Source organism: Lemur catta, chromosome 19, assembly GCF_020740605.2.
Source record: "Lemur catta isolate mLemCat1 chromosome 19, mLemCat1.pri, whole genome shotgun sequence".
NCBI lineage: Eukaryota > Metazoa > Chordata > Mammalia > Primates > Lemuridae > Lemur > Lemur catta.
The window spans coordinates 9,937,002-9,956,969 of record NC_059146.1 but is presented as its reverse complement, the minus strand read 5'-3'; the positions used below and the strand labels follow the sequence as shown (position 1 = coordinate 9,956,969).

General features: G+C 33.1%; 1 protein-coding gene across 3 annotated transcripts in view; it reads right to left on the bottom strand.

Annotated features, from left to right (window-relative positions):
- Window positions 1-3,419: 3,419 nt before the first annotated feature.
- Window positions 3,420-19,968, bottom strand: part of ADGRL3 (adhesion G protein-coupled receptor L3) — a 352,909-nt gene continuing 336,360 nt past the window's right edge. For 2 of the 3 annotated variants that reach the window (XM_045531770.1, XM_045531771.1), the window contains one exon: window positions 3,420-5,762. In XM_045531770.1, coding sequence (XP_045387726.1) covers window positions 4,963-5,762 — 800 coding nt within the window. In that variant the 3' untranslated portion in view covers window positions 3,420-4,962. Of the gene's footprint in view, window positions 5,763-7,583; window positions 7,636-19,968 lie in introns of all 3 variants that reach the window. The other variant, XM_045531773.1, reaches the window with a different exon arrangement.

Below are 19,968 nucleotides of genomic sequence, written 5' to 3'. Positions count from 1 at the left end.
CAAGCTGTAACTAAAAGGAATCAGAGGGTATAAGTATATGTACAGGTGAAAGGTAAAAATTTATTTCCCTTTTAAACCAAAGAGGAAATAATCAGGGTTAATTAGTAAATAGGAAAGTTTCCTCCTGTGGTCTAATCACGAAAGAAACAGCTACCAACACTTTTTAATTTCTACTACTCTACAAATGAAAATTTAGATGTTTAATAATATTTTTCAGATGGTTTAAGGACGTATTTGCTGATTACAAAACTCAATTTCTTTTGGGATACATTGAATAAATTTTATGAGCTCAGAGAAGCTTATGTAGAATTCATTTGCACAAAAATACTTGCTTAAGCTATTTTGCAATGTTGCTACTTCGCTTTTGTGCCTCCATCTTCCTAACTAATTTATGGATGTGCAGAAATCTAACATAAGATTTCAAAGATGCATAGTGAATATGTGGTAAGTTATAATTATGAATTACTTCAAATGAACTAATTAAATCTTAATATCTTGGTCTACAATATACTGGAAAGTTCATATGTTAGTATTTTATCTCAATATTTTTGTTAGAGAAGAAAGGACATTCGTGCCAACATCTTCAGATTTGCTCAAAACCAAATTAGGGTTTAGGTTCTTTTTTAACTTTCTAAATTTGAATTGACATGCATTGTAGCCCTGCAGCATTTATGTATTTTTTTCCAAAAATATTCTAATCAGTAGCACTTTGGTACAGTACTGATGGATAACTTCTAAAAACTAATTATTCTTTCATTAACAGAGGATGATTATAGATTAGTTCAGAGTTGATCTTTAGATAATCCAGAAACTCTTTTTCTTCTTTCTTTTGGTCTCCTACAGTAATGCAGAAAGTCAAGTCATTAGGATTTTTAATGGCATTCTTTGAGCAAACCAGTCAGTGGATCTGGACAGGTGTGGAGGAAAAAGCTGAAGATATTGCCTACAAGTAAGCGTGTGGATCTTTCATAAATGGTACGAATTCCCTTATATGCTTATCTCCATTATCACGAAAAGTTTTGTCACACCAACTAAATTAATAGTAGAGCATTTAAAAACTTAAATCTTAAAGATCCTTTCATTAATATGTCAACATTTTTAGATCATAATGGAGGTTTTTAAAATACAGATAAAAAACTATATTTTAATATAGAGTCGTGGAATTTTTTTACAGAAAGTTAAGGGTAGTTCCCTTATGTGCTTTTGATTATACATTTTTCCAATTATTTTTACTTCAAGATAATTGTCCTCATGCCAGTTCTTTTTTGTCATTATGATTATTTCGGCATAGTAATTTAGTATTCAAAGCCAAAATGTTCAATTATAATAGAGTGGAGAGAGTGAGGAATTCCCATAAAATTTAATTGGGGTTCCAAGCTATTTCTCCTTCACAATATATGATTTTGTCACAAATATGATCAATTAGGAATAGAGGCTGTGCAACAATCCATCGGTTTCAGAATCAACTAAACATGAAGTCCATTAGCAAGCGTCATGATAAAGTATCATGTAAACTAGACTTTAAAGAAGAAGAAAAAAATCCAAGCGTAAAATGTTATAAAAATATTATTTTACTAAGAAGTAATAATTGCTTTGTTTCATTGGCATTACTTTTATTTCCAGCTGGGTAAATAATGTGTTAAGTATGTATAGTGTATCTGTTCGATAGAAATTTTTTTCTTATTGGAAAATCAGATAAACACATCAAAAATACGTAGATAAGTAGGTCAGAAATGTCCCAGGGTATTGAAACAAATGGAGTCAACAAAAGGTGGGAGAAAAAAATTTAAAAATTATTAAATCATCAATAGCTCTACATGAAAATGCATGTGAAGAAAAAAGATTCAAGTTCAGGAATTCAACCCTTGCTGGTGTAAACAAGACTAAATGAATACGTGTTAGATATACACAAATTTCTATTGAAATGTATGTGTAATTAAGTCCTTTATCCATTGTTTTTTCATTATAGTTACATAAAACTTGGTGGAACAATCTCTCCCTGTGAAAATCTTTGGGATTTTTAAGTCTCTCTGAAAGCAAACCAATTATGCATGAGAGTTCAAAAATCTCACCCTTTCATCTTGATGCAAGAGCTTAGTAGTAATTGATAGTACTGAACGTTGTTTTGCACCAGTATATGTAGTCAAGCCATCTTTTTTCAACCTGGTCTATATAGTGCTGGGGAGGCTACCTGCTTCAAATTTCCATATAATCAAACACAAAAGATAACGGGCAGGGAGGTAGCAATATCAGAAAATCAGCGAGCTGAATTGAGGTAGTTTCCTCATTTTTCTATGAAACTAGCTTCTTACTGACTGTCACTTTCATATAGATTACTGTTTGACTAAGTGCTCATAATCCAAAGACGATATTGGTGTTTCTGAAGTTACCTGAAACATGTCTAAAAAGGGTCCTATTATAGACAAATGTATTCTATGCATCAGGTGGGTTAAATGCCTTTCAGGTGCTAATAATTGTCATAGGTGTGAGAAAAACCTAATTACCATTAAAGCTTGTGGTTTTCCTCTAATTTAAAGAAAATCTGTAGACTTAAAAAATACTCATGTCAATTGACTAAAAATATTTTGAGGTGATATGATTGAAGGTTATGATGTACTCTGGCCCAGCACAATTTTTTTTGGCCATATATTTTTAAATTGTATATAAATTACTGACCCTCTCTAAACTGTACCTTCTCATATTGATTTAAGGTATTCATTTATAGATAAGTGGTGTTTAGATTTTTGAAAAAGAAAACCCCAAGATAAAACACTACAAGAGAAATTATAATTTGGCAAATTCATTTTAGCTTTGTCCTAAGAGGGGCTTCATGCTTGGACATGGCTGCAAAGGATCCGCAGTAATAAAGGACTTTTTCCCTACCTTTTCCCCTACCTTTTCCCCATATATAGGGTTAAAAAAAAAATTATGGCAGAAAATGTTTTATACTGTTTTTATAAAATGGATATTCTCTTTGCCATGATCCCTGCATCTTTTAGACATTTAAGTGAATTTGTTTCTAACATGAAAATAGAACTTAAAAAGGAAGAAAAAATATGACTCCCCAGCCCAAATTCATTATTTCTATCTCTGATTGAATCTGGCTATCAAAATAAGCATGGTGACTGCAGCTGGTTTATAAATAAGCACATAGTAACATATATGTTAACCTGCTTCAAAGTAAGTTATACATCTTATTTCAGCCAACATAAACATGCCCATCCAATTTTTCTGGTTTACTTTGTCTGCAAAAACTATATAATTTTGTGCTTAGGTTACTCATCTAGGCAGACTGATTTCTTTTGCGTGGCTCCTTTGAACCACAGAGGATTAGGTAAGTTTATATATTGAAAACAGAAGGAAAGAAAGGCGAGAAAAATGAGAATAATTAATCATATAGTACATACAGCAATACAGTGTATTCTAAATCTCAATCAGTTGTTTATTGGTTGGCAAACAAGTTTCACTTTTACAACAAATATTAGTAATGAGGTCATCCAACTTTGAGACCATACAAAATGGATCATAAATTTAAAAAAAATTATATGTGCTGCTAATTTACCTCTTGTACTCCTACATTACTTAAAATCCTGTCAAATAAATAAGTTTTCCTGTTAATAAAAAGAAGACTTTTAAAAAAAAAATCACTTCAAAATAATTTGACCTTTCAATTCTTACTATGAGGGAGTGAATTTCCTCTAAAAATTGGTAGTGCGGGTGCCCACTTGGGGATCAGACCGAGCATTCAGCACTTTAATGCCTATGGAATACCGTTTTTCACATGCAGAAGCCCCACTAGTTCTAGACACCTCTTGACTTCTAGAATCTTAGCTACTGTCTTGGTGATGAACTGCTTGCCAAATATGCCTTGCAGTACAACAGGGGTGCCCTGTAAACATAAAAGTTTTGTCCTGCTCTAATTTGTAAAAATGCTGTTGGAAATATTCTGACTAAATAAAGATATATAGTGAGGGAAGGAAGTCTAATTTTATTTATTTTATTTTTTGTAAAAAATAATTTGTTTGCATTACTAGAAAATGATTCTTATAAAGTGATAGTTTTGCTTATTTATTTATTTATTTTTTGCCAGGCAAAACTTTAAAGGAAAAAAAGAGGCCAAAAAAGAAAGAAAAAAGAGAGAGAGATAAGGAAAAAAGAAAAGAAAGAAGAAAGGAAGGTAAGTTTGCTCTCTTACTGGTAGACAAACTTGCAAGACCAGCACAAAAGAAAAAGAAAACAACTTTTTTTTTCCACTACATTAACAGGACTCAAATTCTGGAGGAACAGAAAGCAGACTATATGTGCAATGCTAGTATCTGTACATTACATAGAAATTGTTCAATTTTTTTCTGCCATTAGTTTTATCATCAGTTAATACAGCAAATCATAAAATATGCATTTAGCATATAATTCTGGAATTCCCCTCCATTTCATTATTAATTTTGTTGTTTTGTTTTCCACAGCTATTCCAGCTGTAGTGAATTCAGGTTGTAAGTGACAGAAAACCACTATGTGATACAGTTTTGCTTTGCTTTTATGTTTGCTTGTGCAGCACTCCAATCTAGATGCAGCATTGTTACTAAATTCAAACAATTGTTTTGGCCTTTTAAAAAGCAGGTCCTTGTAATTATAGTAACAGAGCATCAGAGATGTTAAAACAAACACAACATAATTCAACAAGGCCACAATGAGTGCCATTTTCTTCATATCTCGTTCATTAACATAATGAAGTCTCCATCTCAGGGGGAAAGGACAGGAAAGGATGGGGCACAGGGGACTTTCAGCAGTTATCTTTCTCCCCTGGGCTGACCTAAAAATCCCATTAAAAAAAAAAAAAAAGTCTGAGAGTTTGTGTTTGTCTTTTGAGCACAGCATAAAGATTTAGGAGTACACACATTATTACCACTGCTTATGTCAACAAGGTGTTAGCGGTTTTGTTGGTTTCAATTTTTGTGTCATCTTCTATAGACTAGTGACCAAATGAGCAGGTCCTTTTGAACTTCCCTCCGGAGGGGTCCCATCTTTGTTTGGAGGAACTATAAATCCATCACTGCTGCCACGCCCTAGCTGGTAGTAAGTGTGCAGCTGATGGATGTGGTTTCTGGAGCCTAGGTTTGGCATGCTTTTGTAGTAAACATCTTCGGCATCACCACATTTGGCCGGTGGGGGTTCGGTCTGGGTGCTGGTGGTAACACTCTCTGTGGCGGCCACACCAGCCAGTGCCGGCATGCTGGTATACAGAGAGTCCCTGTGGGGTGACTGGAGATCTTCTGTGTGCTCGTTGGTTAGCAAAGGGAAAAAGCTCTCACTGTGGTCTTGGGGGATCCGCCTTCTGGTATAATGATGTGGCTGGTGGTTCTCTGTGGAGTAAACTCTGGGGGGCAGCAAAGGAGCATCCGATTCCTCATGAATGAGTTCCAGGCCCAGACTCTCCTCATGGTTAAAGGAGGTGGCGTCATCCAGGACAATGGCGTCATCTTCACTCCCACTGCCGAGGTTATTCACCAGCTTGTTCATCAGATTCCGGTTCTGTTCGCTGGAACGCTCGTGGTTGTTCAGGTAAGAAGGGATATAGTTGGAAGTGAGTTCCTTCAGAATCTTTTTCTCTAGCGCGGTCTCATTATGGTTATAGCCACGGTCTATGATTTGCACACAGTTGCTCAGGTATTCGCTGCTGGCAATGCTGTAACTATTGCCATGGTTACCATTCAGTGGTAGAGTATCCATGACACTTGTATCCCTGGCATTGTTCAGAAGCCCCTCTGAAAAAGATTATAAGACACTATGACATTTATATCCAATAGGCCATACAACACACAAACACAGAAGCAAAAACATTCATCGACTGTGAAATATGTATAAATTGCTAGCATTTTTACTTAAATATAAAATGTTTGGAAAGAAAAAATACTATTAAATCTATTTGTGCATATAATTGGACAATTGACATTTTATAAATGGAAAAATAGCAAAGTAAATCTTTAAAAGAATTTCTTAAAAACCTATAAATTATCAATTCGCAATTTCTATACAAACATTATTTGAAGTATAGTTGGTTATAACTTGGACAAAATAATGTAAAATTTTGATGTCATTTATAGCTTTCAATTTATACACATCAAAGTCAATTCAATAATTCATTACCCTTAATGTTACATGTTGTCTTAACATTGAAATAGCTATAATATTAACATAATTCATGTGTGGTAGCTGGTCAAAAGTAAAAGAAACAGTTTCTAATAATTTGATATGTAATTTTTTTAAGATAAAAATAATCTCTACATACAAAAACCACAAAAGGATTATGTTAAATTTGTCAGAATGATGAGGTCATGAAATAATGCTTAGTCAAATAAATGGCACATCAAAATAATTTACACATAGGAACTTTCAAAACAAAAGTATTTGGATTTATTTTCTAAATGTTTTTCTGCTATAAGCACTTTGGTTGTTATGATGTATTATACCATCAGTGATTGTTTAGGGTCATTAGGTAATACTACAAAAGAATGTGTAAAGACACAGGGATCTGATTCCTAAAGACATCGTGTCAGTGTTAACATTACCCTTCGATAATGAGTGATGATTTTGTGTGCATATTAAACTTTGGGTTTAAAAGAGGATACACATTTTATTCTAGTAAGAAACAGCTGCAGTGAAATAAATTTGACCACATATTTCTTCAAGGTTTTTACATTCCCTTGAATGAACAGAAATCCAAGAATAGTTTCATAAATCACTTCAAATACAACCGCAAAAGGAAAAAACACATATAACTAATATTGGTAAATAAGGGTATTTCTTTAAAGAAACTTAATTGGAGAATTCTGTTAAACTTCTCAATACATTGCTAATGTGAAAATATAGCATTCATTCTATGTCTGTGAGGCAGTTATGTTTATCAAAAGTCAACTCGTTCATTGCTGGTTTAAATAAAGTGTCTCCAATATGTCAGTTTTTCCATGGACTTCTGATGCATACTTGATGGTATCAAGTAACACAGTTTTCAAAAATAATAATGCATAAAACACAATAAGCAGCTATCACAGACATAGGGTGAAGCAGTTTATTTTCATTTTATATCTTTTAGACAAATCCACAATGTTAAGAAAAAAACAAAAGTAAATGCTTTTTAAAGGGCTGTATGTGATGGGTGACAGTGTTGCGGAGGCTGCTGTGGTATGTTTAATGGTAATGGCTCATGCATTGAAACACGTGTTATTTCTGTTGTCAATGCATGAGGTACTGGCTGAAAGCAGCCATAGCAAAATAAAGTGGGCATGTTGCATGTGACACATTTTTATGATGGAATGTACTAAGAAAACTAAAAAGTTTATGAATTACTTCGCAAAAATAAATGCTTAATTTAAAAACAATTTAACTCACACAAACATTACATGAGACTTAACAACTATGTTGATTATGTGACAGTAAAAGAATCAGACAACAGAAGCGTCTAATCTCTATTAACATATTTATATAAGTCAATTTCATAGGTTTAGTTTTAAAATTGTGAGATGAACTGTTTTTAATAACTACATCATCTATATGTGATGCAATAAAAGTGAACTAAAAAAAATTACATTTGATATGCAATGTTTAGCTTTACTCCCATACTTGTCTCTCTGTAGGGCTCTAAACGACAGCATGAAGAAAAGGAAAGAAAAAACAACAAGTAAGCTTACAGCGACAGTAGAAGAAACATGAGTAAAAAGCAAATTGATGATATGCAGAAAAAGGAGTCAAAGGAAATAATTTCCACTGCCCCAAAATTCATGAGTTTGTGTTACATGGTTCATCATAATTAAAAATATTGAAATGTTAGTCAGAAAATAAGAAATTCCCCTTAACACATGCTAATATAATGAGTCTTTAATAAGCATTTCTACAGTTTGTAAATTTCAAATAAATACACACTTATTTTAAAAAGGTAACATTATCACACAAATCAAAGAAAGTAAAAACTTAAGGGCAAGCTCTGAGTATTCCCACCATTATATTTCAATATTATATATGTTTGTGTATATGTTAGAGCATAGCTGTTTGTAAGGAATGTGTGTTTAAAAATTTTACTAAGAATCTTAAAAACTAAGTTTTTATCTTATTTGTCAGAATGATGAGGTCATGAAATAATGCTTAGTCAAATAAATGGCACATCAAAATAATTTACACATAGGAACTTTCAAAACAAAAGTATTTGGATTTATTTTCTAAATGTTTTTCTGCTATAAGCACTTTGGTTGTTATGAGAGAAAACCAGAGTTAAAGGCTTTCATTATCGTGATTTCTTTTTCCCTTATGTATATCTTCTCTTTCCCTACACAAAGGTTATTTTTCCCATTGTACCTATAGAAATGGTTGTTATCACTTGAAAATTGAGCAATATTGTCATTTCTGGAGCTCATTTTCAAAAGTTGTGTAACTATGGAGAAAAAAAGGTTAAATACATTTATTATTCTGTATCAAGAAAATATGAGGGGAGGGAATACCGCCAACAATATCAGGTTTTCTTCTGGTGTGTTATACAATTGTACACAACCAAACATTTTGAGGGTTGATTCATTAAAAACAATCCTAGCAAAATCATTATTTTTTTTTAGAAAAAACTCGTACTTCAATCAGGTTGAAAGAATAGCCCTTGCTGATTTCACTTACAAAAAGATTAAAATATCACAAAAAAAAAACTAGCAAATTCAGTGGGCCAGATCATTTCAACAGGTTCCAACTTGTTATGTTTTAACCATTATTTAAAGAGACAGATTCTGTATTTTAAAGGTTGATTTACTTTCAGCGAAAAGACCAACAACATTTCAAAATGCAGAGGAAATCTCTTTTAAAATTCCAAAATAGCTTTAGAACAAGAATTTGAAATAAAGAGCCAAGCCAGTATATCAACAGATGGAAATCTGTGTAGGCTCATTTGGATGCATCCGTTACATAAGAGAATTTCAGAACTGGACAGCAGATGAGAGATCACTGAAGTCCCATTCCTGCTTCCCAGAGAGGAATATAATGCAGCCAAGAAAGGCTGGGCCTTATCTAATGCCACCCTGCTAACATGGCAGAACAGTTATCAGAAAGGGAGTCTTTCAGACCTCTTCCAACTGTCTGGCGCAATCACCTTTACTTCACATCTGCCTTTTGGGCTTTGAAAGTCATAACAGAATATTAATTTCATACTCTCTAAAATAGCCTTCTATTCTTACTAACTATAATGTATTTGTCACTATATCCCATCCTATGAATAGATGTTTTTGAAGTTGTAGAATTGAATTAAATTACTTTAAAATGTAAATTACATTAGTGGAATCATGATCATCCTCTTTATATTATGTTGTTTAGAGGTTTTTTTCTGTATGTAATGAGATTTACCTTTATAAAAATTAAATTTCTAATCCTGACAAGATAATGGTCCAGAAATACTATGCATGAAATTTTAAATATTTCCACAGATAGAATCTGAATTCAATGTAATAAAAGTATATTGCTCATATTTATTCCTAATTCTTTATGCTTCAGTAACACTATCAACACATCTTTACATATTTTAAATGAAGGCATTACAAACAACAATGGATATGTTAAATAGGAATGCATCTATTCCTGGATAGCATTGGTGCAGGTGAAATTAGAGGATCCACAGAACAGAGCGCTGTGGTAATTCAACATAAACCACTCCAGTACATACCGAGCCACCTATATTTCATGTTAGATTTCACCTTGCCAGTAAGAATATAAGTGCATTCATCTGAAAGCATAAGATTAGTAGCAATATGATAATCACCAAGATATATTTTTGGTCAGTGGTAAAAAAGAGTTATTTTAATCACTACCATAGTTACTTAACATCTTAAAAAATATTAAAACATAAAATAGTGTACAATTCCCACTTCTAACTCTGAAAACCATTAATAAAATTATTTACTTTTGGTTTTAAGAAAAGTCAGAATTGAATTTACTAGAATAAAAGACAAATCCATTCAGAAGAATCCTTTGTGTATGTATTGATAATCTCAATAGCAATAACCAGTAATGAAGTCCACAGAAATAAAACTTTATAGGGTACTATTTTAAACTTGAATTTCAGTTTGATAGTTTTTATAGAAGTATTCCATCCGTAGAAATAATCCCTTACTTTAGGATACCAGTAAAAATCAAATATGATGAGAATGCAAATATTGATTTAGGAAAAACATACAGATGAGTGGTTGTTACTTTTCATTATATAAGTTAGAAATTATATCTGAATAATCAAAAAGCTAAACAAAATGATCCAAATGTATTAATTGTTTTAAAATAATTACCAACAACTCTTCTGTGTAAGGTGAATAATGTAGAATGTATTTAATTTGCAGATACGGTGAAAATCTTCATTTAACATCATTCAAAATTGACCAACATGCCAGCACATTAGAAAATGTTTATAATGCCACAATTACCTGTCCCTTGGCTTAAGGAAAATAAAGAAAAAACAAAACAAGCTTTTATAAGGTCTACTAAACTGTTTGGCCAAACCACAGCTGGAGCATTGTGTGATGTACGATTCAGGGAGTGCTACATTGAAATAGGGACATTGAGCTATGGGAGACAAGTCAGAGATAGTAACCATGATGCAGGTCCCAGAAACCGTCTCTGATTAATAGTTTTATCAGAAAAAAGAGAAGGCCAAAGGAAGACAGGTTAGCTGCTTTCCAACATTTAAAGGAATGCCACAGACAGCAGCAGAATGCTCTGCTCTTCTTTGCTCTACGGGGCAAACCTATGCACCATAGCCAGAGAAAAAATTTACTCAGTTGGGGGAAAAAATACATACCAATGGAGCATTTCAACAATAGAATATATAAGATCCTAAGGTAGGAAGGGCCCCATAAGAGGAAATGCTTAATTAAATACAGGCTGACAAAATGGCAGCAATGATGCAAAAAGAATTTATGAGCTCTGTGCCGCCTTCTGATTCTAAAAGTCTATTATTCTTAGACTTGTATCCCTTAACAAATGCAATAAAATTGAAAGCTGAATTATTTATTTCATTGTATTGCAAATATCTTGACTGCATTCATGAGGTTACTTTTGAATTAATGACTAAAGTATTTTTAAAATACTCTTATATCCCCCTTTGTATCCAGCAAAGAGCCACCTGAGGAAGCTGGGATGGTTTTAGATACCCAATGGCCATGTGAAAGCAAACGTATCCTTTTCTGGAATGGCACATTCACACCAAGTTCTCTGCATTCGCACACCACTAATCTTTTACCTCTGACTGAGAAAGGAAAAAAAAAAAAAACCCTAAAGATTCCCACAGAGGATAACAGAAATTTTATTCAAAATTTCCTGAAAAATTTAAATACTGCTAATCAATCAGGTTCAACTTGAAGGAACCAAGGAAGACTCCTTGATACACTGAATTTTCCTTCAAATATAATTTTAAGTAACTAGATCACTGACTAGGATTTTTCTTTTATGAAACTTTGAGTATTTTTTTCTTGTGGTCTCCTTACATCCGACATAAATATTTTAAATCTTTTGTGCCCATAACAAAGATTCTAAGGGGTTTTAAAGAGATCTGTGCATATTTGTTTGACATACAAATGAATTTTTGTATCATTTTCAAGCCACAGGATATACAGAAGAACCATTTTGAGAAGCCCTGTTTTTAACATGGAGAAAAAGCAACTTTGTGACCTGCCTGAGCCAAGGTCATACAGGCAATGACGGAACAAAAGTGGAACCTGAGCTGCTCTTGCTCAGATCACTGCTCTTTCCTCTACTGCATAGTTAAGTAATTTTCCCTAGAGTTGATCTAAACGCTTTCATCAGTACTAATGTTTTGTGCTCAGGGTGTACTTCATGGTATAACAAAGTAAGATTCATGTTCTTGATCTTATATAACATTACAACTAATGAAGCAAGTCTTCCTTTATCTTACTTACCTCAGGCAAATCTCTCATTTCTTGAAATAAATAGTTATTTAATATAGAATTAAGTGAACAACAAGAAAAGCACTGACAAACCACAAATACATTTTATAACATTACAGAGAAACAAACACATATTGATGAATCAAATATTTGTTCATCAGAAGCAATCCAGGTCTAGCTAAGGGAAACCTACGGAAAATGGAAAATAAAAGCACCAAGAGGGGTGGACTGCGAGAAGAGTCTGTGTGTCTGCTTCCAAAACAAAGAAAGGCAGGAGAAAGGAAATAGAATGTGCCCATAAAAGCTACATAAAATGGGACTCTCACTTGAAAAAATTAAGATAAACTCCAGCACACCTTGTGCGTTGTACATGCTGACAGAAGGGTTGTTACAGACCGCCGGTTCCCCAAGCAATGTATTATAGGGATTGTTAGTACCATGCGGACGAAGCAGAGCATTGCTTATAAGATGATTAGCCATGGCTCCTGGAGCAGCCCCATAGAAAGACAGAGAAAAAAAAGGTCAATCAGGCAAATGTGTTTGAAAAAAAGAAAGGACACATTTAGAATGACAACAGTTGATATAGTCCTGATTACAGGCAGGCAGCTAATTCGACTACAAAAATATGCCACTAGAGTACACGTTTCCAACAATGCACATATCCGAGTCAATGAGAAAGAGAGAAAATGATTTACAATGTTGATTAAGCCACATTTAGGGAGTTCTCTTTCCCACGGTGTATGCAAGAATATATTCCCATGCTTGCTGAAAATTAAAATTAAAAAAAAAAGCAAAATCTAGTTGTCCATACAAAGAAAAAACATACAACAAAAGCCAAAAAACGTTTAAAACACAAAAAGAAAACCTAAAATTAAACAAAACATTCCCTCATTCACAGAAACCATTGTGGGTTGTTTTCTATGAAAGTAAAAAAGAATAAAAGGCAACATTTACGATAAAACACTCATTTGGAGAGCAGTTGTTGACACAACAGAAGAATTTGACATTTCTGAAATTCCACAAAGAGGAATTATTTAAGTTGAAGTAAAGTAAAATGTAATCGCTCTTATTAGTACACCATAGTGAGCATACTAATTTGGTGATCTTACAAATCTGATAAAAAATCAAATGATTATTTTTAAATATTTTCAATAAAATATTAACTTTATGGTTTCAAACAATATACATTTACAAAATTCCATTTTCCATTTTCCAACTGGTTGTTTGGACTTTGGCATAGTAAAGTAATAAAATTAAATTCTTTCATCTTTTTGTGAACAGGTATCCTTAGTTTCTAACAAACCGTTAGTTTGAGTTGCAACCTCCCATCCTCCAAAGCCATTTAACCAAGAATCATAAGGTCAGATGAAGTTTTACTACATATTAATTATGTCATGTATGAAAATAATAGGCAAAATTATATATTTATGTTAGATGATAAAGAAAGAAAAAGTCACTGAGGAAAGGAAAATACAAATTGTATGGAAAAAGTCATGTTGACCATAGAGGTACATGTTAATTTAAATATATGTTAGGGAATGAAAACATAAGCTATAGATTGGGAAAAAAGTATTTGCAAACAAATTTACAATTATTTGTGATCCAACAAAGAACACTCAAAACTCAACTTTTAAAACAAACAGCAACAACAAAAAATCCAGTTAGAAAATGGTCCAAAAGCATACACAGACATTACATGGAAGAAGTGGCAGATGAGCCCATGAAAAGAATTGCTGTGAGCCATTAGGGAAATGCAGATTAAAACCACAATGAGATATCACTACAGATCTAAAATAAAAATGGCGACAACATTAAATGATGGCAAGGATGCAGAGAAACTGGATCGTTCATACATGGCTGGTGGAAATGTAAAATAATACATCCATGGTGAAAACCAGTTTGGCAGTTTCTCGTAAAAGTAATCATGCAATTACCATACCACCCAGCAATTTGACTCTTGGATATTTATCCCAGAGAAATGGAAATTTTTTTCACACAAAACCCTGTACATGAATGTTCATGGCAGCTTTATTTGAGATAGCCTACAACCAGTAGCAGCCCAGATTTCTTCAACTGGTGAATGGTCAATCTGTAGTATATCCATACCAGAAAATATTACTCAGTAATCAAAAGGAACAAACTACTGATAGACATAAAAACCTGAATAAATCTCTAGAGAATTATACTGAGAAAAGCCAATCCCAAAAGGTTGCATACTGTATAATTGCATTTATGTATATATAATATCCTTGAAATGACAAAATTATATAAATGGAGAACCGATTAGTGTTCTCCAGGGTTAAAGGTGTGGAAAGAGGTTAAAGATGCCAGGGGTTAGGATGGAAGAGGGAGTTAAGTGAGTATTATCATAAAAGGGCAACATGAAGCATCCTTATGGTGATGAAACTAACTATTCTGTATTTTGACTATGATGAGGTATACACAAACCTACTTTGTGGATAAAACTGCACAGACTTAAACATACACACACAAACACAATTAACTACAAGTAAAACTGAAGAAATCTGAACAAGAGTGGTGGAATGTCAATATCCTGGTTATGATATTATAGTACAGTTTCACAAGACAGAAGGGAAATTGGGCATAGAGTATACTATCTCTTAGTATTATTTCATATAACTGCACGTGAATCTATAATTATCTCAAAATAAAAAATAATACATACTGAATAAAATATATTAATAAAGCAAAACAATAGCCACTTATAGAAATGTTTAAAAAATGAAAAGGGAACACTTGGCAATACTAATTTTACTCTTTTCTAAATGATAACTTTCTCATGGTGAGTTATTAATATCAATCAACAAATATTTTAACCTCAAAATTCTGAACATCTCTTGATTTAAAGGACAATATAGCTTGTCAGATCTTTTCAGTTGGAAAGTATTAGTTCTTTCAGGAAATAATGTGTTTGCATCCTGTGTATCCCTCAAAGCATTAGCACGGAAGTTTTCATGTACTAAGTAAGTGCTCGATATTTGCTTCCTGAAGATATACAACATACACATTTAAATGTTCTTACACAGTGCGATTGCAGATATTCAATTATCATATAAAATGAGGTCTAATAACAGTGTTACTTTCCACTGATGAATGAAATATATGGCATTTTAATAAGAAAGTTAATTAAAAAGAGTTTATCATAGTACCTTTTAGACAAAAAAAGAAAAACTGTATATCTTAAATATTTACATCGTTGATGTTACACAAATTTAAGATTGTTTTAGACAGGATTTGGTTCGCGCAACATTTTTTAAAAACAAATTACCTGTAAATTATACCTGCTACCTGATATTTATTACTCTGGACTTTTTTTTCCAAGTAAAAAGTAAAGCTAGTTTTCTAATACAAATAATTACTTGCTAAAATTACTCTAAGTATTTAAATAGAAAATAAAAGGTATAAGTTAAAATGAACTCGTATTAAAATCTTAAAAATATAGAATCACTCAAATTTTTTTTTTTTTTTTTTTAGACAGAGTCTCACTTTGTTGCCCAGGCTAGAGTGAGTGCTGTGGCATCAGCCTAGCTCACAGCAACCTCAAACTCCTGGGCTTACGCAATCCTCCTGCCTCAGCCTCCCGAGTAGCTGGGACTTACAGGCATGCACCACCATGCCCGGCTAATTTTTTTTTTTCTATGTATATTTTTACTTGTCCAGATAATTTTTAGTTCTATTTTTAGTAGAGATGGGATCTCGCTCAGGCTGGTCTCGAACTCCTGACCTCCAGCGATCCACCTGCCTCGGCCTCCCAGAGGGCTAGGATTACAGGCATGAGCCACCGCCCCCGGCCCACTCAAATTCTTTAACATTCCCTCAAAGATCACAGATGGGGTAAGATCTTTATGGTCAAGGCTTAACAGCTGCATCTCCACGTATTTCTCATTACTACATATTTTCTAACTTGAACTAATTGGAAAACAAACAATAAAGTGAGAAGATTGGATGCTACTCTTTTTCCTTCCTTCCTATATCTTAAAAGGTAAAATATTTCTTTTATTCATATATACCTATTTTTTCTGTATTTATCTAAAAGAAGACAGTTTAAAAATAAGACAATTAGAGCTTTACAATAAGAAAACAAATGAGCTGGGAAGAATCAAGCATAAGCAAGACACAGATGACTCAATATTTTGGTTTCTGTGTTTATGATTCAGTTTCTAAAAAAGCCAAGAATGTAAGAACAAAAAAGAATTAATCATACCAAAAAATGAGGAGTTTCATAATGGAATTGTAATGAAGCTATCAAAGTTTTTATAGATAATCTATGCAGTTATATTTAACATTTTTCCCAGCATAAAGTTCCTTTCTGTTTTTCTCAGTGTTTTTCTAATTTTGGAATACAGTTTAAAGTACTTTGATCATTAAAGTATTAATCTAGGAAGACTGACTTCTAAAGTTCATTTTATTTTTCATCAATTCCTGCTAAGCTGGAAAGGCTGGCAACAATGGGAGAAATGCTATTTGTATATAGCTGGGTGTTATGACACAATGTTGGTTATATGGAAAAATATTCAGTCTCAGCCATGTGGCTTTGGTACATTGGTTTCCCAAATCTTAATACAATACAGAATACTGATCTATAGCCAGAGTGAGTGACATGCAGCTAAAATTGGAGATCATCTGCTGTTTATAGTAAAACCAAGCAAACACTTAAAATGTTCAAACAAAATGCACATTCCTCTTTATCCTTGGTATTAGGACCTTTTCTTGATACAAGAAAAGAAGCCACTACTTAAAAATCAGTTGCTTTTTTACTATCATGTTTATACCTCACGCACCATTTGAAACCAATGTAATTACTATCTCTGAAACTAAGTTGAGTTCTTCTAATGGAGAGTTACAATTCAAGTGAGGGCTTCGGTAACAGGAACAAAAGAGAAGGAAATGGAACTTGATAGTTAATGTTTTGTGAAGAGTATAAATATATAGATAAGCTCTATAGGTTGTTCAGATGAAAGAATAAGGGATATGTCTGAGTAATCAAACAATTAGCCTTTCTTTGATCTACTTAACGTAAGGAGTCAGTATCTTTCATGGCTATTCAGCGCTTGAGATAGCCATGGAAATAGTCTTGGAGCGACCTCAAGAGGTCATTCTTCCTATCACCATTCCAAAGTGTAATTTTTCTAGGAGATAGTATCACGTTTCCTACAGTTCACACTCACTAAATAGGTATTTCAATTATATTCTTGAATGGTAGCACTGACAGTGCTGGAAACAAACCCAGCTTGCTGCCAACGCCTAGCTCTTTTAGCTAAAAACTTGCACAGAACCTGTCTTACTCCATCTTTTATGTGCAAAGTTACTTTTGTCTTTTCTCTATAGCTGCACTACATTTCACTTGTCTTTGCTGGTCTATCCTGTTTGCTTTTGGCTGTTTCCCCAGTTGACTTAGGTCACTTTGAATTCTGATACTATCTTCCAGGTTTCTGTCTACTGTGTCTCTTCCTCTTCTCTCCAACTATCTCCTGACTTGTAAACTTCCCTTTTAATAGCTGTGAAATTGCTGAAGACTTCCAAGAAGTTCAGTGTTTACAGATCATCTGTCACTGTTTCTCAGCTGAAAAGTTAAGCTTATTGGTTAGTCACTTTGAAGACACAAATAGGTTGGTAGGTTTTTCTTTTTGTTGTTGGGGGGTAAAGGGGACTGGGAGACGGTTACAACATTGCATATATGAAAGGAATGTTTATGTGCTAATTTTTGCAGGAATGTGAGCTCCAGGAAAACAGAATACATAGGGGTTTTCACTGGTCTATACCAAGTGTCTAGAAGAGTTCCTAGAGCTCAATAAATATTTGCTCAGTTAATGAAAATAAGTGAAATCGATGGCATCTTGAAAATATATAACTAAAACAAACTCAACTTGTCAATTATGAGTAGTGTTATAATTTGAGTAAATTTTTTCAGAGTGCCAATTGCCCACTTCCTAATTAATGTGATTTATTTCCTTCTAAATAGGTACTACACTATTGGAACCTTTAAAGCAGAAATAAACAATCATATATTATTTGGAAATACGAAATGCTACCCGAATGCTAACTGCAGATAGTAATAATGGCAAAAACAAAAAGCAAACCCACCACCTGTCATGACTCAATGCAAAAAGCTCAGATTGCAGTTACATATAAAGTCGCTACGTAAAAATAGCTATTCCTTAATTACTACTTACTCTTACTTACTAAATCTTGGCTATAGTCTAGTCATACCTGCTTACTTGCTGTAAGAAACAAGGGTAAGCTCTCTAATAAAAACCATAGAAAGGGAATTAAGACTGAATTTCAACATATGGGAATTATCAGCTGTCAATAAAGGGCCAAGCACAAAATCAGACCCTAATGCCACTGGAAAGGATTAAGTGTAAAATCACAGTCATTTAAGAAGAATTCTTTTCATTTTACTTTATTTATACCTGAAGATGTATACCAATATAAAAGTTTTTGAATGAGTGAATTTTGAATGGAACAATAACAACTCACACTCTTTAGTTTAACATACAACTGTGATATTTCTTTCCTTACAAAAATAGGTGTTTTGACATAGGGAGGCGCTGAATGACAGCATTGTCTGGGCTGGTTCAGGGTGATATATGTAACTGAGGACTGTAAATCTAAGCCAGACCAGCGTGCTTTGAAATTGTGAAGTAAAAAGCGTATCTGAAAAAGGATGAAAGTTGGATCTCACTTGAATCTGTATCATTCAGAACATAATTCAAACAACGCTTCTTCTTGACAGCAGGCTAACAAAACTGTATTGAAAAGCTCTTAAAATAACTAAACTTGCCACTCTCCTCTGCCCTCAGACATCGTTTTTTAAAAAATGTGCTTATATTCTTATTTGGTCATATTGGATGGCCACAATTTTATCATTTCAGACCTTGGTGATCTAATTAACTAACTGAATCCAACCATTCTTCAATAGTCACATAGCAATATGTCTCAATTTTCAACTTCTTCTTATTTATAAACATATAGGATGGCAGATGTTCTGTTTGTTTCATCCTAATAAAATAGTTTTACCCTGATGCTTCTTTCTTCCTTAATATCTTCCATTCTAGTAACTCATGGTTCTCTCTCCTTTGGTTTGACAAAACATTTTTTATGAAGTCATTTTCACTGTATATATTAATGTATATAAATCAGAGTTTTGTATAAAGCAGTGCTACTATTGAGTGATGACTCTGTATTTTTGTCTTTAGACCTTCATTTTGGCCCTTACTGGAGACTTCATTTTTTAAAGTACAATTGGTCTCTCTAATGATAGTATTTTGTACAGATTTAGAATACTACCTTCAGTTCACGGTAAGGGATCTCTCACAGGGAGATATCTATGAAGTTGTGAAATCCCTAAAATTACACATAAAATGCTCTAGGTATCTGTCAGTGTGCTGAATTGTGCACACAACATATGCTAACATTTCTTTCTGGTGAAAGGGTCCCATGGCTTTTATTTCCTTTACAAAGAGTTAAGAGAATGGGTATAAAGAAAAAAAAGAGATAAATTTCTTAGTGAGTGAACTACAATATAAATAAGAAAACTGGAAAAAATGAATCAGAAGTACTCAAAATACAAATTATGTATATAAGTATCACCTAATCACCTGTCATATAGCATTACGGGGAAAGATTATAACTCAGAATTTAGAACTAAGTAAGACTGTAACATCATCTAATCTACCAACATCTTTTAATAAATAAAGAAACATAGGCCGAGACATTTATAATTTATTCAAGGTCTCACATGACTCTGGTAGTTTTACTTACATATATTTAAATCACTGATTTTCTAATTTTTTTAGGGATCCTATCCCCTCAAGAATGTTTGAACATAATTCTATTAGAAGCCTTCTAAGAGTTCATTTTTCCCACATAATTTTTGTTAATTTTCATATTGATGTGTTAATTTATATAAGATAAATAAACCAATAAAATAAAAGCAAATAGATAACGGGAGAGGCTTCTAGAACTATGAAGAACTAATTTAGCAGGAATTTTCTTTAAGTATTTTGTTTCATATTTTTTGCTTTTC